At 41.4% G+C, this 27765-nt stretch overlaps 1 protein-coding gene across 1 annotated transcript in view; it reads right to left on the reverse strand.

Annotated features, from left to right (window-relative positions):
- The window catches only part of LOC111976091 (BMP/retinoic acid-inducible neural-specific protein 3), a 60220-nt gene extending 43609 nt beyond the window's left edge, over positions 1–16611 (reverse strand). Inside the window, exons 1-2 of the mRNA XM_024004833.1 lie at positions 16008–16611; positions 15227–15549 (exon numbers count right to left, since the gene is read on the reverse strand). Coding sequence (XP_023860601.1) covers positions 15227–15495 — 269 coding nt within the window. The 5' untranslated portion in view covers positions 15496–15549; positions 16008–16611. The remainder of the gene's footprint in view (positions 1–15226; positions 15550–16007) is intronic.
- Between the last annotated feature and the right edge of the window lie 11154 nt (positions 16612–27765).

The raw sequence follows: 27765 nt of genomic DNA on the forward strand, positions 1-27765 counted from the left end.
TTAAGACGTAAAATAACTCAAACATATTGTAGAAATACATTCTGTGTGTGTATTTGTTTGTCAATAACAGCTGGTGCGAGAGGTCTAATATTAAAGTCTCAAGGTATTGCTCACCTGAGGTAGAGTACCTTATGATAAGCTGTAGAACACACCATCTACCAAGAGAGTTCTCATCTATATTATTCATAGCCGTCTACTTACCACCACAAACCGATGCTGGGACTAAGACCACACTCAACGAGCAATATAAGGCCGCAAGCAAACAAGAAATTGCTCATCAAGAAGCGGCGCGCCTAGTGGCCGGGGACTTTAATGCAGGCAAACTTAAATCTGTTTTACCTCATTTCTACCAGCATGTCACGTGCAACCAGAAAGAAAAAAAAAACACAAAAAAAGCTCTAGACCACCTTGACTCCACACAGGTACACATGCAAAGCTCTCCCCTCACCCTCCATTTGGCAAATCTGACCATAATTGTATCCTCCTAAATCCTGCTTACAAGCAAAAACTAAAGCAGGTATTACCAGTGACTCGCTCAACATGGAAGGGTCAGATTACGCGGATGCTACGCTACAGGACTGTTTTGCTAGCACAGACTGGAATAGGTTCTGGGTTTTCATCCAATGGCATTGAGGAGTTTACCAACTCAGTCATCAGCATCAATAAGTGCATCGACAACGTTGTTGCCAAAGTGACTGTACATACATATCCCAACCTGAAGCCATGGATGACAGGCAAAATCCGCATTGAGCTAAAGGCTAAAGCTGCCGCTTTCAAGGAGTAAATAGTATAAAACACAATCACAAGTAGTGGCTGAACAACGACATGAATAGCATACAGCTGGCGGGTTTTAAGCAGGATAGAACAGCAGCCTCTGGTAAGACAAGGGGTGCTGGTCTATGTATTTGTAAACTCGCTCGCCTGAGGTAGAGTTTCTCAATCTGTAGACCATACTATTTACTAAGAGATTATCTGTATTTTTCGTAGCTGTCAACATACCACCACAAACCAATGCTTGCACTAAGATCGTACTCAATGAGCTGTATACAGCCATAAGTAAACCGGAAAACGCTCATCCAGAGGCGGTGCTCCTAGTGGCCTTAATGCAGGAAAACTCAAATCTGTTTTACCTAATTTCTAACAGCATGTTAAATGTGCCACCAGAGGAAAAAAATTCTAGACCACATTTACTCCACACACAGAGATGCGTACAAAGCTCTCCCTCGCCCTCCAAATTTGGAGTGGCATCTGACAGCAGCGAAGATAAGTAACATATTTGAAATAATGCATGCAAGCTTAAAAATAAATTAGAAAGATACACCACAATGTCAAAGAAAAAAGTGGAAATAAAAAAAATCTATTTAACAATTTAGAAATGAAATATTTGTGTCATGTTGGCTGCTCACTGGAAGTTTCTCTTCAACATTTTTTTTTCTCTTGTATAGCCACTATTCTGATATGTCTATCTTGTGTGCATGCTCATTTTAAAACATTTTTTTATTTCACCTTTATTTAACCAGGTAGGCCAGTTGAGAACAAGTTCTCATTTACAACTCGACCTGGCCAAGATAAAGCAAAGCAGTGCGACAAAAACAACAACACAGAGTTAAATATAAACAAACATACAGTCAATAACACAAAGGAAAATAAATATTTTTCTATTTATGTACAATGTGTGTAAATGGAGATGAGTAGGGAGGTAGGCAATAAATAGGCTATAGAGGCAAAAATAATTACAATTTAGCATTAATACTTGAGTGATAGATGTGCAGATGATGATGTGCAAGTAGAGATACTGGGAGGCAAAAGAGCAAAAGGGTAAGTAATAATATGGGGATGATGTAGTTGCGTGTGCCATTTACAGATTGGCTGTGTACAGGTACAGTGATCGGTAAGCTGCTCTGACAGCTGACGCTTAAAGTTAATTAAGGAGATATAAGTCTCCAGCTTCAGAGATTTTTACAATTCGTTCCAGTCATTGGCAGCAGAGAACTGGAAGGAAAGGCAGCCAAAGGAAGTGTTGGCTTTGGGGATGACCAGTGCAATATACCTGCTGGAGCGTGTGCTACGGGTGGGTGTTGCTATGGTGACCAGTGAGCTGAGATAAGGCAGGGCTTTACATAGCAAAGACTTATTGATTACCTGAAGCCAATGGGTTTGGCGACGGATATGTAGTGAGGGCCAGCCAACGAGAGCATACAGGTCACAGTGGTGGGTAGTATATGGGGCTTTGGTGACAAAACGGAAGGCACTGTGATAGAAAATTGGATGCAGTCTGAGTAGAGTGTTGGAGGCTATTTTGTAAATGACATCGCCGAAGTCAAGGATCACCAAATTCAAGGATCGGTAGGATAGTCAGTTTTAGAAGGGTATGTTTGGCGGCATGAGTGAAGGAGGCTTTGTTGCGAAATAGGAAGATTTCATTTTGGATTGGAGATGCTTAATGTGAGTCTGGAAGGAGAGTTTACAGTCTAACCAGACACCTAGTTATTTGTAGCTGTCCACATATTCTAGGACAGAACCGCTTAGAGTAGTGATGCTAGTCGGGCGGGAGGGTGCAGGCAGCAATCGGTTGAAGTTTTACTAGCATTTAACAGCAGTTTGAGGCCACGGATGGAGTGTTGTATGGCGTTGAAGCTCATTTGGAGGTTTGTAGGTACAGTGTCCAAAGGGACAGATGTATACAGAATGGTGTCATCTGGGTAGAGTTGGATCAGAGTCACCAGCAGCAAGAGCAACATCATTGATATATACAAAGACACGAGTCGGCCCGAGAATTTAACCCTGTGGCACCCCCATAGAGACTGCCAGAGGTCCGGACAACAGGCACTCCAATTTGGCACACTGAACTCTATCTGAGAAGTAGTTGGTGAAACAGGCGAGACAGTCATTTGAGAAGCCAAGGCTATTGATTCTGCCGATAAGAATGCAGTGATTGACAGAGTCGAAAGCCTTGGCCAGGTCGATGAAGACGGCTGCACAGTACTGTCTTTTATCGATGGCGGTTATGATATCGTTTAGGACCTTGAGCGTGGCTGAGGTGCACCCATGACCAGCTCGGAAACCAGATTGCATAGTGGAGAAGGTACGGTGGGATTCGAAATGGTCGGTGATCTGTTTATTAACTTGGCTTTCAAAGATTTTAGAAAGGCAGGTGTCATGACGTTGGCCTGTTGGTGGAGGTTTATGACCCCCATAAATACCTTTCCTTTCTCTCTACTTTATAGAGTTGACTCTTGTAAAGCCTTTGTAACAGAGAGTCTGGTAACATCAAAAAGTGGGAAACGGAACCATATTTCAGTAATCCAACCAGTTGAAAATATGCATTGGTACTTAATGAATATGATCTCATATCAGCTGCTGTCTAAGACATTACTACTAATGACAGGATGACAGAAACTGTATCTTGGAAAGTCGACAAATTCTAGTTATCAGATTCACATGGAATTGTTGTACAATTTAAATGTTTAAATATGAAACTATTTGTGAAAAGATTAAATGTAATTTTAGCTTCTTAAATGAGAGAACGGATTGTCATAAGAGTAAACTTTGCTCACTCAGTGGCCCCACCCAAGTGAACAGACATTGGATGTAAACTATGAAACACGCCCTTCTTTCACCACTATATAAACCCGTTGACGAAAATTCAACTTTCTATTCCAACGAGAGGACGGCGGTCCCCACGTTAAAAGGATCACCAACAGAACTAAGCCAACCTCAGCGTGAACTCTGGTTGAACGACAAGAACCAAACAAAATTAGCATTGAATTACAACGTAAAGATAACGATCAACATGCCAAAAGGATGAATTTCGACCATACCAGCCGGAATATAGCATGAGCTTATATAGCATGAACTTTGAACTCTTATTCACTAAAGAAGTGATACCTCCTAGCCGTTGCGTTAGCAACAGCAGCTATAAACGTGGGCTAGGAGAGGACGGACAGAGTATCCATTCTACCACTCTCCAGGTCACCACTAGACATTCTTCAGAGGACAAGAGATCCATGCTGGACAACCCTGCCTTCTATCTACGACCAATCTACCGAAGCGCAGCTCAGAGTAAATATTTATTGCATTTTCCTTTTTCAAATGAGTGGTTATTTAGAATGCATAAGATACTGTATTTACGATAGCATAGCTGCCTACGGCCCGATAGAGACAGTCTTTTTGTTCCTCAGTCTTCCCGCTCTTTCATTCAAAACCCAACCCCCTTTCTTTGTGTAACCAGCCATCATATCTGTTCCGTCCACTAGGGACGTTTTCCTTTATGACAGAATTTGTAATCAACGTATGATCCATTCTGTGTAGATGTAATTCTGTGTGATTATTTAGGTATTTAGTAAATAAATAATTAAACCACATGTTGTATTGCTGATTCAACTTGTTAGCCAGGGTTCGTGAAGATAACCAAGAATTTACAACTTTCAGATGAGACTGGATAAGGTGAGGATTAAATATTGACTGCTACTGATGTAAAAGATTACTAGGTCTTTAAGAGTTTATTCGGAAGATAACAGCTCTATAAACATTATTTTGTGGTGCCCCAAATTTCTAGTTAACTACATTTACCTGATTAGCTTAATCAGGTGATATTAATTACAGAGAAAATATTTTATAGAATAGCATGTCAAATCACTTAATCCGGCATAGCCAAAGACACAACACAGGGCAGGATGGACATAAGTCTATAACAGTTTGGGTCTATAGTGTCTCCCCTTTTGAAGAGGTGGATGACCGCGGCAGCTTTCCAATCTTTGGGGATCTCAGACGATACGAGAGAGAGGTTGAATAGGCTAGCCGGGGTAGGGGTAGCCAGGTGGAAAGCATGGCTAGCCGTGGAAAAACGCTTATTGAAATTATCGTAGACTTATCGTTGGTGACAGTTTCCTATCCTCAGTGCAGTGGGCAGCTGGGAGGAGGTGCTCTTATTCTCCATGGACTTTAGTGTCACAAAACCTGTTGGATTTAGTGCTACAGTTAGCACATTTCTGTTTGAAAAAGCTAACCTTAGCTTTCCTAACTGACTGAGTAAATTGGTTCCTGACTCCCCTGAAAAGTTGCATATTGCGGGGGCTATTCGATGCTAATGCAGAATGCCACAGGATGCTTTTGTGCTGGTCAAGGGCAGTCAAGTCTGGGGTGAACCAAGGGCTATATTTGTTCTTAGTTCTAATTTTTTTTTGAATGGGGCATGCTTATTTAAGATGGAGAGGAAAGCCCTTTTGAAGAGCAACCAGGAATCCTCTACTGATGTGATGAGGTCAATATCCTTCCAGGATACCCGGGCCAGGTCGATTAGAAAGGCCTGCTCGCAGAAGTGTTTTAGGAAGCGTTTGACAGTGATGAGGGGTGGACCCATTACGCACGCAGGCAATGAGGCAGTGATCGCTGAGATCCTGGTTGAAGACAGCAGAGGTGTATTTAGAGGGCAAGTTGGTCAGGATGATATCTAAGAGGGTGCCCATAGTTACGGAATTAGGGTTGTACCTGGTAGGTTCCTTGATAATTTGTGTGAGATTGAGGGTATCTAGCTTAGATTGTAGGACGGCCGGGGTGTTAAGCATGTCCCAGTTTAGGTCACCTAACAGTACGAACTCTGAAGATAGATGGGGGGCGATCAATTCACATATGGTGTGCAGGGCACAGCTGGGGGCTGAAGGGGGTCTCATCCCAACATTAACCCCAAGTCAAGATATTAATCTGTTTGGCCAAATATTTCTCTTCACGACACAGATGGTTGACCTTGCAACTAGAGCTCTGAATTTGAAAAGGATTGGCCTACCAACACTGTAAAAAAAGATAAAAGGACTCACTTAGAGAGAAATTCTATCTAGTCAAGTTAAATACATTTGCAAAATGTTTTGAGTTTGCAAAAAAATGAAATCTAGTTGTTTTTGCAAATAACAAATCAGAACCAAGAAGTGGTGGTCCTCATGAGAGCCAGTTTTTGCAACTGCATCTGAAAAAAACGTTCACAGTTCTTGAAAATGTCCGTATTGACTGACCTTCATGTCTAGTCCAATACTTTTGATGCTAGGGTTAAGGTTGAACCGGGATGTGGACACGAAGCAAGGGTTAGGGTTGTGTTTAGGGTCATTAAAGTAATGGACTGTCGTGTCTCTTTGCTTATTTGAGCAGTTCTTGCCATAATAGGGACTTGGTCTTTTACCAAATAGGGCTATCTTCTGTATACCACCCCTACCTTGTCACAACACAACTGATTGGCTCAAATGCATTAAGAAGAAGGAAAGCAATTCCATAAATTCACTTTTAAGAAGGCACACCTGTTAATTTAAATACATTCCAGGTGACTACCTCATGAAGCTGTCATCAAGGCAAAGGGTGGCTACTTCGAATAATCTCAAATATATTTTGATTTGTTTAACACTTTTTTTGGTTACTACATGATTCCATGTGTGTTATTTCATAGTTGTGATGTTTTCAAGATTATTCTACAATGTAGAAAATAGTATAAAATAAAAACCCTGGAATGAGTAGGTGTGTCCAAACTTTTGACTGGTACTGTACGTACCATTGACTTGCGCCACAAATTCTAATATAAGGTAAGCATTTCTTGGTCACCCAAATTACATATTGGTTTTCTTACCCTGTTAGCAGTATATGGAAAAGGGGTGACAGCAATCCATTCTTTGGTTGAGTTTCCCTGGAAAGGTTTCCAAAATGCTAACGTTTTAGCATTGGTGGCACAAATCCCATTCAAGTTATGGGACCGATAATAGCATTTTTGCGCATTTTGTTCAAATCATCTAAGTTACTTTGTTGAGCTTTACACTCAATTGTAGATACTTTCGGATGATTTGGACATGATGCACGAAATACGCTCATATCGGTCCCATGACTTGAATGGGATTTGTGATACAAATGCAAAAAATATTAGCATTTGGAAACAGTGCCAGGGAAGCTAAACCAAAGCATGGATTGAGGTCATACTTTACAGGGTAATTAAAGCCTAAATGTAATGTTGTAATTTGAGTGAACTATCCCTTTAAATAGGCTATTTGCAAATGTATTATAGTGACGTTACAATTCCCACCAAGTGGGTTAACCCTGTTAACATAGGGAGTTTTCCTTTCATGCCAGTGACCCAGGTTCCCTTCCCTGCCCCGCCATTCGCTACTCTGGTGCCAAAATTGGTATGGCGGCCGTGAGGCCATTGGAACGCACAGCCAGACATTTAAAAAGAGGCCGATGTGGTTGAAGCACGGAATCATGCATTCCCATTTGGAGAGAGCAATATAGTGGTCCTCTCTAATATGAGCCTCGTTACCATTCACAAGTGGGTTTACCCTACTGGCGCGATGCGTAGGGTGTTTGACCCTCACACCAGCATGTGGATTTTCAGATAAAAGTTGTTGCTCCTAGACATTTCCACTTCAATAATAGCACTTCTGTTGTCCGGGACAGCTCTAGCAGAGCAGTAATTTGACAACCTGACTTGTTGGAATGGTGGCATCCTATGACGGTGCCACGTTGAAAGTCACTGAACTCTTCAGTACGGGCCATTCTACTGTCAATGTTTTTCTATGGAGATTGCATGGTTGTGTGCTCAATGTTATACACCTGTCAGCAACAGGTTCGGCTCTTTCTGAAATGGCCAAATCCACTCTTTGAAGAGGTATCCACATATACTTTTGGCCATGCAGTGTCTTTCTAGTTAGGGTTAGCTAACATCAGTTAGCAAGCCCGTTAGTCTAGGTTTTATAGCACGTGTCAAATTTGCAAATCAGGCCTATCAACACGTAGATGTTTGCTATGCGTCTCATTTGTAATCACACACATTACACCTATGCAACTGCAAGGCTGTGTAACTGTCAATGCAGCTTTGGGAGTACATTCTCATTAAGAAAATTGATTTTGGAAGATGAGCCTGAATAGATTAAATACAGTTTGCCAGGACTGTTCAAAGTGAAATCTGATATTTGCTGCCATTAAATAACTTGTGAATACCTCAATAGGCCTCCCTTCAGACCTTCTTAATTGCATTTTGTGAAGGTGACACGGAATTGCGTAAGGACTCATTAAGGAAATTGTCTGTTTTTATGCTCGCTCAAACAGGTTGCTCCGTAGTTCACAACACTGGTGTCTGTGGACCTCAAGAAGTCGTTCTATGAAGGCCTGGACAGTCATCTGGCCAAGCTCATTGAATTCTACAGGACCAAGAAAAGTGGAGGTACTGCTAAAACACTTGATGGGCTGTGCTGCGAGGCCTGCCTTGCTTCATGAGAGGACCCTATCCATTTCTTGAAGATTTGAGATTGAGATTTGAGTATATAACAATACACTACAAAACAATGTTATCATTTCAATCTCCTTTTCACAACAGATCTTTTTCAGAGCTGATCTAATTACACCGGAGATATCCCTGATCAGCTGTTTAGAGAAAATGACCCCTGAAGTTTTTTGGTTCTGTTTCCAGAGCAGCGCTGTTTGCATTCTGAAAGTCACAGAAGTGAATAATAACAGTTTATTCATCCCTGGTAGTTATCTAAACTAGCTTGCTAACGTGGCTACTTTGTGTGAAGCGGAAGTTTGTTTATTAAGATGATAGCAGTGAGGTCAAATTCAAGTTTCATCAACAACAAAAATCCACATTTGTTTCTGATACCCCCAGGTGTCCTAAATGGAGAATCAAATAATAAAAACACAAACCATCAAGCCATCTTAAACAATTGTTAGGGGGATGAACATCCATAAGCTTTTCAACTGATAATATCTACAAATAAAACAAAGTGGTTGGGTAAGTTTTGAAATGTACTTGTAATGTGTACTTTTTCAAGCCCCCCCCCCCAAAAAAATTATAATTCAGTTTTGGATAAATTGCTAATGGTGTTATAAATATGCTTTCATCAGGTGCTCCAGAGATGTTCATCATGAGGGGATATCCTTTTGCTGGCTTTGAAGTGGAGGGAAGGAGCATGCATGAGGTGACTCTCCACATGTTATGCTCCTATAAAAGGAGTCTATGAATTTGCTACCATTGCATTTTATTCCCTATCCACTGCATTAAACTATTGTAAGTTATAGCCTACCCCAGGGTTCGCCAACTCTATTCCTAGAGAGCTTCTGTGCAGGATTTCTCCAGCCCATCACTAACACATATTTGAAGAATCATGCACAGCAAGTTGCTTTCCCAATATCAGAGGCCCTTGGCCTACTGTTAACGATGCGGTTTATATCTGAGCTAGACGCATATGAATACTTGTTTATGAATTATTTGTTTTAAATTACAATGTTTTAAATCAAGAATTTCTACTGGATAATTACATCTGCTTATTTTATAATAATTTGAGGCCCATAATCTAACTGGAAATGTTCGAAAGATCTGATCCTGTACATTAACTTGAATCCTAACACATACATTTTCAGTTAAAGTAGTGGGTTTCAGATTTAAATTAACTAGCCAATATTATAAAAACACATTGTAAATATGGTAATTTAATCAAATTACTTGTTTTACTGTAATTTTAGCCTGCCAAAGCAGGCCATATGTTAATTAACCATTTCTGTCATTCTTACTCTTCATGTAAATGTCTAATTTTAAGATTCTCACACGTCATTTGAATCTGTAATTTTACTGTAAATTTTTGGCACCCTGTGGTGCCATGCTTTTGACAGTTACAATATTGTCCTGTAATTTTATAGATATGGCCCCTAAAATTACAGGGCAATATTGTAAATATGCATAAAAAAACATTAACTGTAAAATTACAGAAAAATGTCAGATTGAAATGCCATGTGAAAATCTTGAAATTACAGACATTAACAGATTTACTGCTATGGCAGGCAAAAATTACAATAAGTCATCTGATTAAACTACTGCATTTATAATGTACTTAATTTATTTCTGAAACCCCTAATTTGATTGAAAATGTATATTTTGATAAAGCAATCTTATAAAATGACTAATACCGTAAATATACAGATTTACCCCAAAATGTGACTATTTACGTATTTTTACAAAATTGTCAAGTTGATTTACAGCTTAACACATACTTTAAATCAGACATTACTGTTAAGATAACAAACATAGAAATGTTCCAAATAGCCAATTTTAAGGGTACATTAACAGTAAATCTATAAAAACAATTTTAAAAAGTTATGGCATTACTGTTAAACTGTAAATATACAGTAATGTACCCCTAAAATTGGCTATTTGGAACATTTCTACAATATGTTTCAGTCATCTTAACACACTTTAAATAAATAAAAATGTTTACTGTAATTTGCCTGCTAAAGCAGAGAATGTTAATTAACAGTTTGTCACTCGTAAATGTCTGTAATTAAGATTTTCAAATGTCATTTTACGGTAAATGTTTGGCACCCCTGTGCTGCCATGCTTTTTACTTAATTTAAAAAAATGTTTTAACAGTGCACAGCTTACAGCTCCTGCTGTGGTTTTTACAAGTTGAAGACTTACATTGTGCGTTCTCTCTCAGGGATTAATCTAATATGACATTGATCCCTCTGAATGTTCAATGTGCACGCCCCATCAGCAACAGAGGAATAGTTTTGAATTTTTAGACCCAGGAAGAAATATCCTTTTGATTGCAACGACTTCAAAGTCACCATACATGACGTCGAAGTAAACAGCCCCTACGCCAGCTTCACATTCAAAGGAGCACAGATCAACTTTCCTAATTGAGCTGCTTAATTTGTGTGAGAGAGCAAGAGACTGCAAGCAAGAGAAAAGAGACAAGTGAGATGGAGTATTGGAATGGAGAACAGCTATGATCCTCTCTGAATAATGATCCCAATAGTGAACATGCCACCAACACCACCAAAAAGGATCAAACACTCAAACGGAGAATGATTTACGTAAACAATGTGATATGGATTCAGCATCATGGATTTGGGACAGAATTGCATGTAATAGTCACTGTAGCGTATCGCTATATCTCCAGGATGAGGAGCTAATTTTTATCACACAACAGGGTCATTACGGTATTACCCTCTCCCTAGTCCCGATCCCAGCCATAAGACTTTAGCCTGGGCCACAAAATGAGGCTACCGTCACATAATGGAGGGAGCCTAACATATGCGTATTTAGTACCTGGCCTCTCTTCCTTACCAGAGGCAGGTGTGAATGTAATCACCTTCACTGTAAACAGCCATCATATTGGCCTGGTTTATAATCTATGGTGGTTGGCAGAGCGGGGTAGAGCTACACACCATGTTCACTGTTGATCCTCATTGTGTCTCTATTGTCACAACAAAGCAGACGAGTCAGGATCTCACACTCTGCGCAAGGACACATTACTGTAGCAGTGCCTGGAATATCTCACACATACAGTGCTTTCGGAAAGTATTCAGACCCCTTGACCTTTTCCACATTTTGGTACGTTACAGCCCTCAAGCTACACACAATACCCCATAATGAAATTATACCACATTTACATTAAAAAAGATATTACTCAGTACTTTGTTGAAATACCTTAGGCAGTGATTCAACCTCGAGTCTTCTTGGGTATGATGCTACAAGCTTGGCACACCTGTATTTGGGGAGTTTCTCCCATTTTTCTCTGCAGATCCTCTCAAGCTCTGTTAGGTTGGATGGGGAGCGTCGCTGCACAGCTATTTTCAGGTCTCCAGAGATGTTTGATCAGGTTCAAGCCACTCCTGCATTGTCTTGGCTGTGTGCTTAGAGGCATCATTCTGTTGGAAGGTGAACCTTCACCCCAGTCTGAGGTCCTGAGCACTCTAGAGCAGATTTTATCAAGGACCTCTCCGCATTTTTCTCCGTTTATCTTTCCCTATCCTGACTAGTCTCCTGTTGCTGAAAAACATCCCCGCAGCATGATGCTGCCACCACCATGCTTCACTGTAGGGATCGCGCCAGGTTTCCTCCAGATGTGGCGCTTGGCATTCAGGCCAAATAGTTCAATCTTGGTTTCATCAGACCAGAGAATCTTGGTCTGAGAGTCCTTTAGGTGCCTTTTGGCAAACTCCAAGTGGGCTGTCATGTGCCTTTTACAGAGGACTGGCTTCCGTCTGGCCACTTTACCTTAAAGTGCTGTTTGGTGAAGTGCTGCAGAGATGGTTGTCCTTCTGGAAGGTTCTCCCATGTCCACAGAGGAACTCTGGTGCTCAGTCATCTCCCTGACCAATGCCCTTCTCCCCTGATTACTCAGTTTGGCCGGGTGGCCAGCTCTAGGAAGAGTCTTGGTGGCTCCAAACTTCCATTTAAGAATGATGGGCACCACTGTGTTCTTGGGGACATTCAATGCTGCATAAATGTTTTGGTACCCTTCCCCAGATCTGTGCCTCGACATAATCCTGTCTTGGAGCGCTACAGACAATTCCTTCGACCTCATGGCTTGGTTTTTGCTCTGACATGCACTGTCAACTGTGGGACCTTATATCGACAGGAGTGTGCCTTTCCAAATCATGTCCAATCAATTGAATTTACCATAGGTGGACTCCAATCAAGCTGTATAATATCTCATGGATGATCAATGGGAAAATGAGTCACCTGAGCTCAAAAGGGTCTGTTTTTTTTTTCTTTCTAAATTTGTAAACATTTTGAAAAACCTGTTTTTGCTTTGTCATTGTGGGGTATTGTGTGTAGATTGATGAAGAAAAAACGATTTCATCCATTTGAGAATAAGGCTGTAACGTAATAAAATGTGGGTCTGAATACTTATTGAGCCAGTTTGCTACAGGTGGAAAATAATCCAGAAGCTTATGTGGATTCTAATTAATAGATTTTTTTTGTAGGGTTGATAAATGTTTTGTTAGGGCAAATCAAGTCTGACATTTTAAAGTGAAAATTACAAACTTTAGAAGCTTTTTTAAACCTTGAATACACTACAAATTTGCATTTCTCAGCAACAAAAGAGTGATCAAATGAAGATCCTACATCGGTATAGCTTATTCACACACACGCAAGACTGTGCACATAAGCACACACAGCACCAGACTGCCATCAACACTCCTCACATCTTCACTCGGCTGCCCCTGAGAGTTCTGTCACCGACACACAGCATAGGCTCTGGACCTCTGCTACACACACACAGTCGCTATGGCAGAGGTGACACCATGGACCTCTGCCCCATATAATCCCCCATCACACACTTGTCAGGAACCATAAGACCTGTGCTCTATGAGCTCCTCGTCACGACTCCCCGAGCTACAGGGACACGCTACTGTGACTGTCCCGAGGCATCACTCAACCTTTGGCTGGGGGAGGAGAGGTTATGCTGAGTCTATATATTAACCATTTGAAGCAGTTTATATTCTGTGTGGCTATGTTGTGTGATTTTTAGGAGACTGAAAATCATTTCCCTCTTGGAGGACTATTCTACAGGCAATGAGAACTGTCTGTTGCCTTAGGATGGCTCTGAAAATAAACCAGTGGCATAGTTACCAGCCATTGAACGACACTATCGGATGATTTAATCTTGTAGGCTTTGATCAAGACGCCTCTCCAGAACAAACATGTTTTTGTCGGTGGCGAACCGTGGCTATTGGACCTAGGCCTTCTGAGAGAAAAAAAAAATATTCCAAAACATTGTATCAAACTCAAAAATCGAGACAAATTACAGAGTCATAACATCACTATATGCACCCAACATTATATATAGCTCTAATGCAGAAGAAGCAATGCTTTTGATGACATCGTGAATTAATCAAACAAGGCTGCAACTTGCACAGAGACATAACAGTACTGGCACAGAATAATGCGACCCGCAACAGCCACACTGCGCACCCAATTTATGGTAGCCCACACCATCACTATCACCAATAGCGACAAAAGTCAGTGACACGTCAAAGGATGTGACAGCTAGTCTCGTGGTCCTGAAAAGACAGCAACCATAATACCTGCACACTCCATGTAGGAGAGCGCACTTTTTATAAAACATAGGCCTATATACCACGGCCGATAGAAAGACAGCAGTCACTCAGTAAAATATACAAATCATCCCATACACTGACATTTTTTTGCAAGTCAAAATTTGATTGGTTGATTCCACTGTCAATCCAGAATTCTGCTCTAATGCAGTTGAATGGCAAAGGTATTGAGGGGGTTTGTTTATCTGGCAAGGGTTACCCCGGTGGGAGGAGTTTAAACCGGATGAAAAGTGATTGCACTCGTTTTGGATCCAGGCTGCCTCCCGGGCGTGAGCCAGGTGCCTCGCTCTGGCCGACAGCGAAGTCAGCTCAAAACAAAAGTGACGTAATTAAGCATGTGTGATGAGTAGGATTCTGTGTTTTCACATGAAAAGTGATTGCTTTTGATAAAAATGCTTTACATGCGTTGCCAATGAAAACGAGTTTGAAAATTCTAACATGTATTTTTATGGCACAACATAACAGCTCAAAATAACTATCGCTTGCACAGGAGAAGGGAGAGCTTATTACATATCACAGTCCTTAATAAGGGATGACATTGACTGAGGTGTTGAAATTCTAAGATACTATTGCCCTTTCTCTTCCAGAGTCAGTAGGTGTAGCTCTGTGCTGAGAGTCACCAGCAGGGGGGAGTAAGGCACAGAGAGAGAGAAAGAGGGAGAGAGCTAACACTTTCACAGTCCTCTTGACTCTCTTTCCCTGGTCCTGACTGAACAGGTCACTGGAGCACTGGATGAGAGAGAGCAGCGTTACATTCCCCATCTGTGCCTGGCCGTGTCACCTCAGCCGGCAGCCAAACGCCACTGTGTGTCAATCAGGACCCTTTAGCTGGTATCATCCACTATGCTGTTCCAGCAATCCCATGCCTGACAGCATCACACACAAACACACCAGGGACAAACACATGCAAAATCACACACACGCCTTGCACGAATATGGAAAAATCACAATAAACATGATAGGTATGGACAGGTGACAAAGACAGCACTCACTACAGCAAACAACCCCAGTATTCATCCACCCGACCTTGCCAGCAGTCAGTGCAGTATATGTTATTGATGAAGAACACTGGTTGTGAGCTGCGATATATGTGGCCACTCTGCCAGACTTTGCAAACTGCCTCGTCCTTCCTGTTCTTTTGGAACTAGAAATGCCAGCTGTAAGGCTAAACCCCTCTGCTTCGTAACACACACACACTGGCAATCCCACCTGTATCAATGTCACATGTACAGGTATCCCTAAACCATAGTGTTGATCTTACTCTGAACCTTGCTACTCAACAAACTTTCGAAGATCTCAATAGTCTCGCTAAACCCTGCAGCCATCTTTACTTAAGCCATGCAGACAGACTCACCTGTATATCTTGTACTTGGTGGTGAATCCTTGCTGGTAGCGCTCCGTAAAGTCAGAAAACTCCTGGGAGTGATGAAAGGGCCCTTTGTCAGACAGGAGCCAGGCGAAGGGCCCCGTGGCGTCGCTGGAGCCCCCTGCCCCTGCAGACGCTCCTGCCCCGGCCCTGCTGGCTGCCGCCCCTACCACCCAGCACTGTAGGAGGCTTAGAGCTGTACACTCCCATAGAACCATCAGAGCCACCCGTCTAACAGTGATACGCCGGCCGCTCATGCTTCCCCCGCACCCGACGACTCCTCATTCTCCCCAAACTTCTCTCCCCTTGTCCTGAACGATAGGAGGGAGACAGACAGGATGGCTAGATGTTAGAAGGGGATGAGTGTGTGAGTTTTGTAATGAGAGTAATAACCAGAGGCTAACATGTCACCACAGTGTGTGTGTGTGTGTGTGTGTGTGTGTGAGAGATACTGTGCTTGTGTCATCAGTGAAATACTGTAGGTACTAGGAGCTTGTCATTTCTTGACCTTCCATTAGCTAGGCAACCTGACTATTTTTCAATAAGTAGTTTCCAAAAAAAGATTATCTACCGAATTAACACTATGCGATTTAAATATTATAATGTAGTGTGTATTGTAAATTATGTATACGTTTTCTAATCAATAAACAACCAAATTAATATGATCATGTAAATAGTATTTTAAACACAGGTGTCAAATTGTCTACAATTGATAGGCTATTGTATTTTTACACATTCGTGGTAGAACATTAGTAGAAAGCCATTTTACCTGATTCGGCTAACGGTGTGGTACTAAGCTTATCGGTGAAGTTATTGTTACAATTTCGCCCCAGTGGATCTTCTGAGTGGACCGTAAAGTTGTGATCAGCCCAATGCATTAGAGAACTCGCATGGGATGGAGACCCAACTAGCTAAACCTCCGTTTACCGGGTCAGACGATCATACGCTATAAATCACGGCCATGGGAAGTAAAAAAAATAGTGACTGAGCGACATCCACCTAAATGGCTGGAGCTCCCTCTTACCGCATCATACGTCCAGTTGTTAGGCTACACTCGATTATGTAAAATCCAAAGGAAGGAGAAGGCAACAGCGCACCGGACAGAGACGAACAAGGGCGCGCTGCTCATTCAGCTGGAGGAAAAATATTTGCCACCTTCCAGGTGAATTTTCTGTAGTTTTTTTCCGAGGGAAAATAAGTTGTTTAAGATGTTCCTCAGAAGAAAAAACACAATGCAGAAATAGGTGGTTGCTTTCCCCTCAACGTCAAAAAAGCCAAATTATCCTCTTTTCTAACTGAGACGCACTTGGAGCACTGCGCACTCGAGTGCGATGCTCTCTTGTACTCCAGTCAGTGTGGTGGCATGTATCAGAGTGATATTCGCTGGTTTGCTCTCGAGCACGGTTAAAATGTCAAATTTATTCCCAAACCGAGCCCACCCCACTCCCCATTGGCTGAATGGAGATAAGAGAGGCAGGGTTTAGGTCTGGCTGTATAATAGAACGGATGGTCAAGAGATTACCTAGAGAATAGGCTCTTCACTTCTGTCAGAATAAATCAGGGGCCATTTGTCGAATACAAATATTTGAGAGGCACAACATCTGACTATAGGCTACACATCTTATATCGGCTAAATGTTTGTTGTAGGTTATTGGGCTATGCTGATTGTAATGTTGTCTCAGCCCTTGAAAGCTTGAAAGACACCATTCGTTAATTTTACAAAAGATGTGTAGTTTCAGATCCAAGTTGAAGGGAGGAAAATACCTTGCTGGACAAAAAAATTACATAACAAAACATCAATTTGGCTTGGGCCAATAAAGTTACATTCTCCATGCAAAAGACAAAAAATGACAAACATATATATTTTTGACATTTATTCATTTAACAGATGTGCTTATACAGAGCGGTTTACAGTAGTGAGTGCATACAGTAGTGAGGGCTTCCAAGACGGTCTTGTGATCTGTGGTGACTTGTGAGACAGGCGTCATTTCCGGTCACAACTTGTAGACTTGTTTATGTGCTGCTGTGCAGTTTGTTGCTAACCTTACTTTGCTACCTGTCAACTTTACTTTTTAATTACCGTTTTTTATATATATATTTTTTCCCCTCGCTCAACTTTTTTCATTTAACTTTTTCACCCCAGACACTTTATCTGGACATGGTTCGTCAGGACCTCCACCAACCAATGCGAAGTAGTAACATTAACATTATGCCTTCTAATTGCAGTCGCTGTACTCATAATATACAGGAGAACGATCGTCTTATGGTGAGGATAGCTGTGTTGCAAGCCCAGCTTCAGACGCAATCGTTAGGCAAGGGTAATTTAAGTGTAGGCAAGGAGGAAACAGCGTCTGTGCCACGAATAAGTGCAGATAGTAGTATAAATCCCCTCGCACAGTCCCCACAGCCGGACAATTTTCTCATGGCTTCTGGAAGGAAATGCTGTAGGAATGCTCAACCAGTGTCGCTCATTCAGCCGACAGAAACTTTCAACCGGTTCTCCCCATTAAGCAACGGGTCGGAGTCAGAGGCTGTACCTTCTCTGGTCTCTTCTCCTCCCGTTACGGGGCCTGAGACACCGAAGCCTCCCACAATTAGCTCTGACAAATTGAAAACCCTAGTCATTGGCGCCTCCATTACCCGCAGTATTACACTTAAAACAAATCATCCAAGCGATCATACACTGTTTACCAGGGGGCAGGGCTGCCGACGTTAAGGCTAATCTGAAGATGGTGCTGGCTAAAGCTAAAACTGGCGAGTGTAGAGAGTATAGGGATATTGTTATCCACGTCAGCACCAACGATGTTAGGATGAAACAGTCAGGTCAACAAGCGCAACATAGCTTCAGCGTGTAAATCAGCTAGAAAGATGCGTCGGCATTGAGTAATTGTCTCTGGCCCCCTCTCAGTTAGGAGGAGTGATGAGCTCTACAGCATTCTCACAATTCAATCGCTGGTTGAAAACTGTTTTCTGCCCCTCCCAAAAGATAGAATTTGTAGATAATTGGCCCTCTTTCTGTGACTCATCCACAAACAGGACCAAGCCTGGCCTGTTGAGGAGTGACGGACTCCATTCTAGCTGGAGGGGTGCTCTCATCTTATCTACCAACAAACACAGGGCTCTAACTCCCCTAGCTCCACAATGAGATAGGGTGCAGGCCAGGTAGAAGGCTGTTAGCCAGCCTGCCAGCTTAGTGGAGTCTGCCACTAGCACAGTCAGTGTAGTCAGCCCAACTATCCCATTGAGACCATATCTGTGCCTCGATCTAGGTTAGGCAAAACTTAACATGGCGGTGTTCGCTTTAGCAATCTCACTGGAACAAAGACCTCCTCCATTCCTGTCATTATTGAAAGAGATTGTGATATCTCACATCTCAAAATAGGGCTACTTCCAAGGCAGTTATAGTCAATTAACTAATCACTGATCATAATCTTGATGTGATTGGCCTGACTGAAACATGGCTTAAGCCTGATGATTTTACTGTGTTAAATGAGGCCTCACCTCCTGGTTACACTAGTGACCATATCCCCTGCACATTCCGCGAAGGCGGAGGTGTTGCTAACATTTACGATAACACATTTCAGTTTACAAAAAAAAACAACTGCGTTTTCGTCTTTTGAGCTTCTAGTCATGAAATCTGTGCAGCCTATTCAATCACTTTTTATAGCTACTGTTTACAGGTCTCTTGGGCAATATACAGCGTTCCTCAATGAGTACCCTGAATTCCTGTCGTACCTTGTAGTCATGGCAGATAATATTCTAATTTTTGGTGACTTTAATTTTCACATGGTCCACAGACCCACTCCAAAAGGCTTTCGGAGCCATCATCGACTCAGTGGGTTTTGTCCAACATGTCTTCGGACCTACTCACTGCCAGAGTCATAGTCTGGACCTAGTTTTGTCCCGTGGAATAAATGTTGTGGATCTTAATGTTTTTCCTCATAATCCTGGACCACCATTTTATTACGTTTGCAATCGCAATAAATAATCTGCTCAGACCTCAACCAAGGATCATCAAAAGCTGTGCTATGAATTCTCGGACAACCCAAAGATTCCTAGATGCCCTTCCAGACTCCTTCCACCTACCCAAGGATGTCAGAGTACAAAAATCAGTTAACCACCTAACTGAGGAACTCAATTTAACCTTGCGTAATACCCTAGATGCAGTCGCACCCCTAAAAACAAACAACATTTGTCATAAGAAACTAGCTCCCTGGTACACAGAAAATACCCGAGCTCTGAAGCAAGCTTCCAGAAAATTGTATCGGAAATGGCGCTACACCAAACTGGAGGTCTTCCGACTAGCTTGGAAAGACAGTACAGTGCAATATCGAAGAGCCCTCACTGCTGCTCGATCATCCTATTTTTCCAACTTAATTGAGGAAAATAAGAACAATCCAAAATGTATTTTTGATACTGTCGCACAGCTATTCCCCAAGAGAGGATGGCTTTCACTTCAGCAGTGATAAATTCATGAACTTCTTTGACGAAAAGATCATTAGAAGCAAATTACGGACTACTCTTTAAATCTACGTGTTCCTCCAAAGCTCAGTTGTCCTGAGTCTGCACAACTCTGCCAGGACCTAGGATCAAGGGAGACACAAGTTTTTTAATACTGTATCTCTTGACATATTGATGAAAATAATCATGGCCTCTAAACCTTCAAGCTGCATACTGGACCCTATTCCAACTAAACTACTGTAAGAGCTGCTTCCTGCCCTCCTATTTTGAACGTAATAAATGGCTCTCTATCCACCGGATGTGTACCAAACTCACTAAAAGTGGCAGTAATAAAAGCCAAACCTTGACCCAGAAAATATAAAAAACTATCAGCCTATATCGAATCTCCCATTCCTCTCAAAAATGTTTCATAAAGCTGTTGCGCAGCTCACTGCCTTCCTCACTGCCTTCCTGAAGACAAACAATGTATACGAAACGCTTCAGTCTGGTTTTAGACCCCATCATAGCACTGAGACTGCACTTGTGAATGTGGTAAATTACCTTTTAATGACGTCAGACCGAGGATCTGCATCTGTCCTCATGCTCCTAGACCTTAGTGATGCTTTTGATACCATCGATCACCACATTCTTTTGGAGAGATTGGAAACCCAAATTGGTCTACACGGACAAGTGCTGGCCTGGTTTAGATCTTATCTGTCGGAAAGATATCAGTTTGTMTCTGTRRATGGTTTGTCCTCTGACAAATCAACTGTACATTTCGGTGTTCCTCAAGGCTCCGTTTTAGGACCACTATTGTTTTCACTATATATTTTACCTCTTGGTGATGTCATTTGGAAACATAATGTTAACTTTTACTGCTATGTGGATGACACACAGCTGTACCTTTCGATGAAACATGGTGAAGCCACAAAATTGCCCTCCCTGGAAGCCTGTGTTTCAGACATAAGAAAGTGGATGGCGGCACATTTTCTACTTTTAAACTCGAACAAAACAGAGATGCTATTTCTAGGTCCCAAGTAACAAAGGGATCTTCTGTTGAATCTGACAAGTAATCTTGATGGTTGTACAGTCGTCTAAAATAAAACTGTGAAGGACCTCGGCGTTACTCTGGACCCTGATCTCTCTTTTGACAAACATATCAAGACTGTTTCAAGGACAGCTTTTTTCCATCTGCTTAGTAACATTGCAAATATCAGAAACTTTCTGTCCAAAAATGATGCAGAAAAATGTATCCATGCTTTTGCCACTTCTAGGTTAGACTATTGCAATGCTCTACTTTGCCCGGATAAAGCACTAAATACACTTCAGTTGGTGCTAAACACGGCTGCTAGAATCTTGACTAGAACAAAAAAATGTCATATGATCATATTACTCCAGTGCTAGCCTCTCTACACTGGCTTCCTGTTACGGCAAGGGCTGATTAAGGTTTTACTGCTAACCTACAAAGTATTAAATGGGCTTGCTCCTACCTATCTTTCCGATTTGGTCCTGCCATACATACCTACACGTACGCTATGGTCACAAAACGCAGGCCTCCTTACTGTCCCTAGAATTTCTAAGCAAACAGCTGGAGGCAGGGCTTTCTCCTATAGAGCTCAATTTTTATGGAATGGTCTGCCTATCCATGTGAGAGACGCAGACTCGGTCTCAACCTTTAAGTCTTTATTGAAGACTCATCTCTTCAGTAGGTTTTATGATTGAGTGTAGTCTGGCCCAGGAGTGTGAAGTTGAATGGAAAGGCACTGGAGCAACGAACCGCCCTGACTGTCTCTGCCTGGCCAGTTCCCTCCTCTCCACTGGGATTCTCTGCCTCAAACCTTATTACAGGGGCTGAGTCACTGGCTTACTGGTGCTCTTCCATGCCGTCCTTGGGAGGGGTGCATCATTTGAGTCACTGACGTGATCTCCCTGTCCGGGTTGGCGCCCCCCCTTGGGTTTGTGCCGTGGGGGAGATCTTCTTGGGCTATACTCGGCCTTGTCTCAGGATGGTAAGTTGGTGGTCGAAGATATCCCTCTAGTGGTGTGGGGGCTGTGCTTTGGCAAAGTGGGTGGGGTTATATCCTGCCTGTTTGGCCCTGTCCGGGGGTATCATCGGATGGGGCCACAGTGTCTCCTGACCCCTCCTGTCTCAGCCTCTAGTATTTTTGTGTCGGGGGGCTAGGGTCGGTCTGTTATATCTGGAGTATTTCTCCTGTCTTATCCGGTGTCCTGTGTGAATTTTAAGTATGCTCTCTCTAATTCTCTCTCTCTAATTCTCTCTCTCTTTTTTTATTTCTCTCTCGGAGGACCTAGGACCATGCCTCAGGACTACCTGGCCTGATGACTCCTTGCTGTCCCCAGTCCACCTGGCCGTGCTGCTGCTCCAGTTTCAACTGTTCTGCCTGCGTCTATGGAACCCTGACTTGTTCACCGGACGTGCTACCCGTCCCAGACCTGCTGTTTTCAACTCTCTAGAGACAGCAGGAGCGGTATAGATACTGAATGATCAGCTATGAAAAGCCATCTGACATTTACTCCTGAGGTGCTGACCTGTAATCTATGAACATTTGAACATCTTGGCCATGTTCTGTTATAATGGCCACCCCTCATAGCCTGGTTCCTCTCTAGGTTTCTTCCTAGGTTCCGGCCTTTCTAGGGAGTTTTTCCTAGCCACCGTGCTTCTACACCTGCATTGATTGCTGTTTGGGGTTTTAGGCTGGGTTTCTGTACAGCACTCTGTGACATCAGCTGATGTAAGAAGGGCTTTATGAATAAATTTGATTGATTGATACATTTTCATACTTTTTGTACCGGTCCCTGTGGAAATTGAAGCACAACCCTGGCGTTGCAAGCGCCTTGCTGTACCAACTGAGCCACATGGGAACTATTATGTTACACATAACATATCAAGTTACAATAAATTAATCAAAGACAATTATAATGAAACTTCAACACTAAAATTCCAACCTGTTCTGAAATTAGAATTGTTTGTTTGCGCCAAAATTCGTCTGTCCAAACAGGAAGTGGCAAACCTCGGTTTCGAGATTCCAAGGACATTAGTAGAGGAGGTCCCAGTGTTCAATCCAGGGGAGAATAACTGCTCCTTCTCATTGAATCAATGTAAATTCAAGGCCAAATGCGGTAAGGCTATTATTTAATATTTCATCAAACACTGCTTTAATATATTTTTGGGTTACATATAGCGGTCATAAAATTTTAAATAAAATAGTTAAATTAGTATGACCATTTTAAAACAGTTCCATATGTTAGCTTAGTGACCATCCGTGGCTTTTTGACCTTCACAGAGAAAGGAAAATGTACAATCTTGGTGGTCAATCTTCGTGTAAATAAAAACATTTTTGAAGCCATTCATGGTACTGTGTATGTTCTTGAACCATTTTTTTTTTTTTATCTCACACTGAAGAAGTTATACGGATAATTTAGTTGCTAATGGCAGCCTGCAGTACCCCGTCGGCTTTCAACTTGAGTTTCTCAATAAGAGGTGCCAGCACTGAGCTAGCCTGCAACGTCACTTCCTGGAATAGCTCAAACTATGCATGAGACGCCATCTTAAACGACTTAATTTGGGTTTAATGCAATATTTAGTCTTCACATAGGAATTAATGGTGTCACGTGATCGGTGGCTTTGTCCATTCATAAATACAGTCATTGGTTTAAACCAAGTATAGCAGCCTATGCCACTTCCTGTTTGGACAGAGACTATGGATGAGATTTGGCGCCAACTAACAATTCTAATTTCAATGATTTACAATAATGATTGCATGATTTGCAAATATAAAGCTATTATAGTTGATAAAACAACATGTAATTATAAATACTCAACAAAGATAACAATGAGATGTGCCGAGGATCCAATGTCAAAATAAAGGCGCTGGTAGGCCTTTCCCGACTAGCCACCAAAAAAATGATATGAAAAAGACCATGGAATAATGTTCATGGGGATGGATGGATTATTTGAGCAGTGCATATGCCTACAATACACAGATAAGATAATACAAACATGTTATCTGATGTGTGTCGGCATGATGCAACTACAAAAATGGTTGCATCACCTGAAAATTGTTGTCTAGCAATGACCAAGATACAATTTGACAGAGCTTGAAGAATTTGGAAAATAATCATGGGAAAATGTTACAAAATCCACGTGTAGATGGCTCTTAGAGACTTACCCAGAAAGACATACAGATGTAATCACCTCCAAAGGTGATTCTAACATGTATTGACATCTCACTCAAACCCTTGTCTGTTTTTTTCTTATGATGCGCCTACCCCAAATTCTCCAAGAATATTCGTATCATGTTACTGAATGGATCCAGAGTATTTTGTTATCAACAAATCTGGTAAAAAGTGCAGTAAATGTAAAATGCACATCAAATCAACAATGTAATATTTGGATTCAGTCTTGTGCCAGGCAAACTGCGGTGTCCTCACATTTAGTCTAAAAAAATTACCATGACCTCCAAACTGTCCAATTTTAATATCTACCATGGTTATGCATTTGCTTTTCACATTTCTGTAAGAATATAGGCAAATTCCCATGAGTGTAAGGGCTTAAAGTAAATCTTTTTTTTAATCGTTAACTATTTCTGTCTTTGATTATATATTCAAATTAAATAGTCAAATTACATTCTGGAAAACCTCAGTTGTCATTCAAATATACAGTTGGAGTCGGACGTTTACATACACTTAGGTTGGAACTCTCTTTTCAACCACTCCACAAATTTCTTGTTAAAATACTATACGTTTGGAAAGTCAGTTAGGACATTGTGCATGACACAAGTAATTTTTCCAACAATTGTTTACAGACAGATTATTTCACTTATAATTCACTGTATCACAAATCCAGTGGGTCAGAAGTTGACATACACTAAGTTGACTGTGCCTTTAAAATAGAAAATTCCAGAAAATGATGTCAGGGCTTTAGAAGCTTCTGATAGGCTAATTGACACCATTTGAGTCAATTAGAGGTRTACCTGTGGATGTATTTCAAGGCCTACCTTCAAACTCAGTGCTTCTTTGCTTGACATCGTGGGAAAATCTAAAGAAATCACCCAAGACCTCAGAAACAAAATTGTAGATCTCCACAAGTCTGGTTCATTCTTCAGCAATTTGCAAATGCCTGAAGGTACCATGTTCATCTGTACAAACAATAGTACGCAAGTATAACACCGTGGGACCACGCAGCCGTCATACCCATCAGGAAGGAGACGCATTCTGTTTCCTAGAGATTAACGTACTTTGGTGCGAAAAGTGCAAATCAATCCCAGAACAGCAAAGGACCTTGTGAAGATGCTGTAGGAAACAGGTACAAAAGTATCTATATCCATAGTAAAACGAGTCCTATATCGACATAACCTGAAAGGCCACTCAGTAAGGAAGAAGCCACTGTTCCAAAACCGCCATAAAGAAAGCCAGACTACGGTTTGCAATTGCACATGAGGAGAAAGATTGTACTTTTTGGAGAAATGTCCTCTGGTCTGATGAAACAAAAATAGAACTGTTTGGTCATGATGACCATTGTTATGTTAGGAGGAAAAGGGGGGATGCTTGCAAGCCAAAGAACACCATCCCAACCCTGAAGCACGGGGGTGGCAGCATCATGTTGTGGGGGTGCTTTGCTGCAGGATGGTGTTATTATGTGGATATATTGAAGCAACATCTGAAGACATCAGTCAGGAAGATAAAGTTTGGTCGCGAATGGGTCTTCCAAATGGACAATGACCCCAAGCATACTTCCAAAATTAGGGCAAAATGGCTTAAGGACAACAAAGTCAAGGTATTGGAGTGGCCATCACATAACCCTGACCTCAATCCCATAGACAATTTGTGGGTAGAACTGAAAAAGTGTGTGCGAGCAAGGAGGCCTACAAACCTGACTCAGTTACACCAGCTCTGTCAGGAGGAATGGGCCAAAATTCACCCAACTTATTGTGGGAAGCTTGTGGAAGGCTACTCAAAACGTTTGACCCAAATTAAACAATGTAAAATCAATGCTACCAAATACTAATTGAGTGTATGTAAACTTCTGACCCATTGGGAATGTGATGAAATTAATCAAATCTGAAATAAATAATTCTCTCTACTATTATTCGGACATTTCACATTCTTAAAATAAAGTGGTGATCCTAACTGACATATGACAGGGAATTTTTACTAGGATTAAATGTCAGGAATTGTGAAAAACTGAGTTTAAATGTATATGTAAACTTCCGACTTCAACTTGACAAATGATGACAAAAAGGCAACACAATATTTAAAAAAAAAATGTATGTAGTAAAAATATAAAAAACATTAAGCTGTCATTTATGTTGATTTACAATGTTTATGGGTTAACTTTTATCTCATTAAGTGTTGGTAAAAAAAATGTATATATTTATATATATTTTAATTGGCTGGTCAAAAAGCCAATCATTTTTGTATAACGACCTATCAAATCAAATCAAATTGTATTCATCAAATGCTTTGTAAACAACAGGTGTAGACTAACAGTGAAATGCTTACTTACGTGCCCTTCCCAACAGTGCAGAGAGAAAGGAAATCGAGAAATAATATAAAAGTGAAATACGTAATAATAAATACACAAGGAGTAACTATAACTTGGCTACAGTGGTTCCTCCTTTAAAAGTTGCGAGCTTGCACCGCGGAACTTAGAGGTACCCAGCTTCATTGCTCCAGACCACCACTAGGGGGAGTTAGAGCTCTCATTATGCATTTGGGTCCCAAGGTTTTTATATGACCTATCATATCGAGTGGTTCCAATGACGAATTCTGACGCAAGCCACCCGTCCCTGGGTGAAGATGGCTGACAAAATGTACAACTGAGAGGAAAATGTTAGTTAATGTAGAGACAAACGTTTGTTCATATTCTTTTGTCGGTATGTTAGCCACAAAAGCCATGGCCCTTGCAGAGCAAGGGGAACTACTACTTCAAGGTATCAGAGCGAGTGACGTCACCAATTGAAATGCTATTAGAGCGCACAAAACAATGGAGGGGAGCTCAGTGTTCCAAGGGCAAAAAGTATTTTGGAGCTAGCATTTGATGTATTTCTCCCATCGGAAACAATGGGAAGACCGCAGGGTTCCAATATTATTTTTGTTGTTTACATTTTAACTATAGAGCAACGTGAGCAGATCTCATTGCCAACCATAGCGAAGCAGGCATTGTGACGTTGAACAATAAGCTGGGAATAGAACGTTCGGAAGGCGAGTTGGTGACACGATGCTCAATAGAACTAATAGGAGCTGGCAGGGTGAAAAATGCATTAAAATAAGGCCTGTTTTTTCACGATTACTTCTAAAGACAGCAAGCAGCTGGGAAACATGGTCATATTATGAAACTGGGCTCCACTGCGGATGCAATGAACTAGTTTGTATCAGAAAAGAACATTGTTAAAAATGTAATGTGTCCAGCCTACTATCTACACGGATTTCAGAGCACTCCCATCTGAGTGTACCAGAGCACAGAATACCAGAGCACAGTAGCCTAATAAACAAATAACCACATTTCGTTAATAAAATAAAGATAAAATACTCTTTCAAAATGCAGATGTTGATTTAGTTATGGATCCATAATGAATTACTATGGGAATAAATATCACTGATTTACAGAAATATTGGAACAAAGTTGTCTAATGAAGGGAAACTATTTAGAATCCTCCAATCCTGTAGCCTACTCCCGACAATTACGTTGTACAGCGCCATATGTTCCATTCCATCCTAACAGAAACCCTTATTGTTTCGTTTTTCATTTTTCTCTGAATGTAAACACCATAATATTAATCAAATTAATTAAGCCAAATTTCTTAAAATCAATCCCACATACTATATTATTACAAAAAAGGTTTTAAATTCTCTGGTGATGCCAATACAGAATACTATCAAATACTTCTCAAAACTGCCCTCTGGTGGTAAAACTAGCATTAACTTTCAGTAACAGAAGAAGTGGCTGAGAATTAAATGACATGCCACAGAAAGCTGCAGCAGCACGCAGGGTGTGCCGCAGTATGACGCAACTTTGAAAGGAGGAACCACTGTATATACATAGGGTACCAGTATCGAGTCGATGT

The sequence above is a fragment of the Salvelinus sp. IW2-2015 genome, linkage group LG16 (genome assembly GCF_002910315.2).
Source record: "Salvelinus sp. IW2-2015 linkage group LG16, ASM291031v2, whole genome shotgun sequence".
NCBI classification, from domain to species: Eukaryota; Metazoa; Chordata; class Actinopteri; order Salmoniformes; family Salmonidae; genus Salvelinus; species Salvelinus sp. IW2-2015.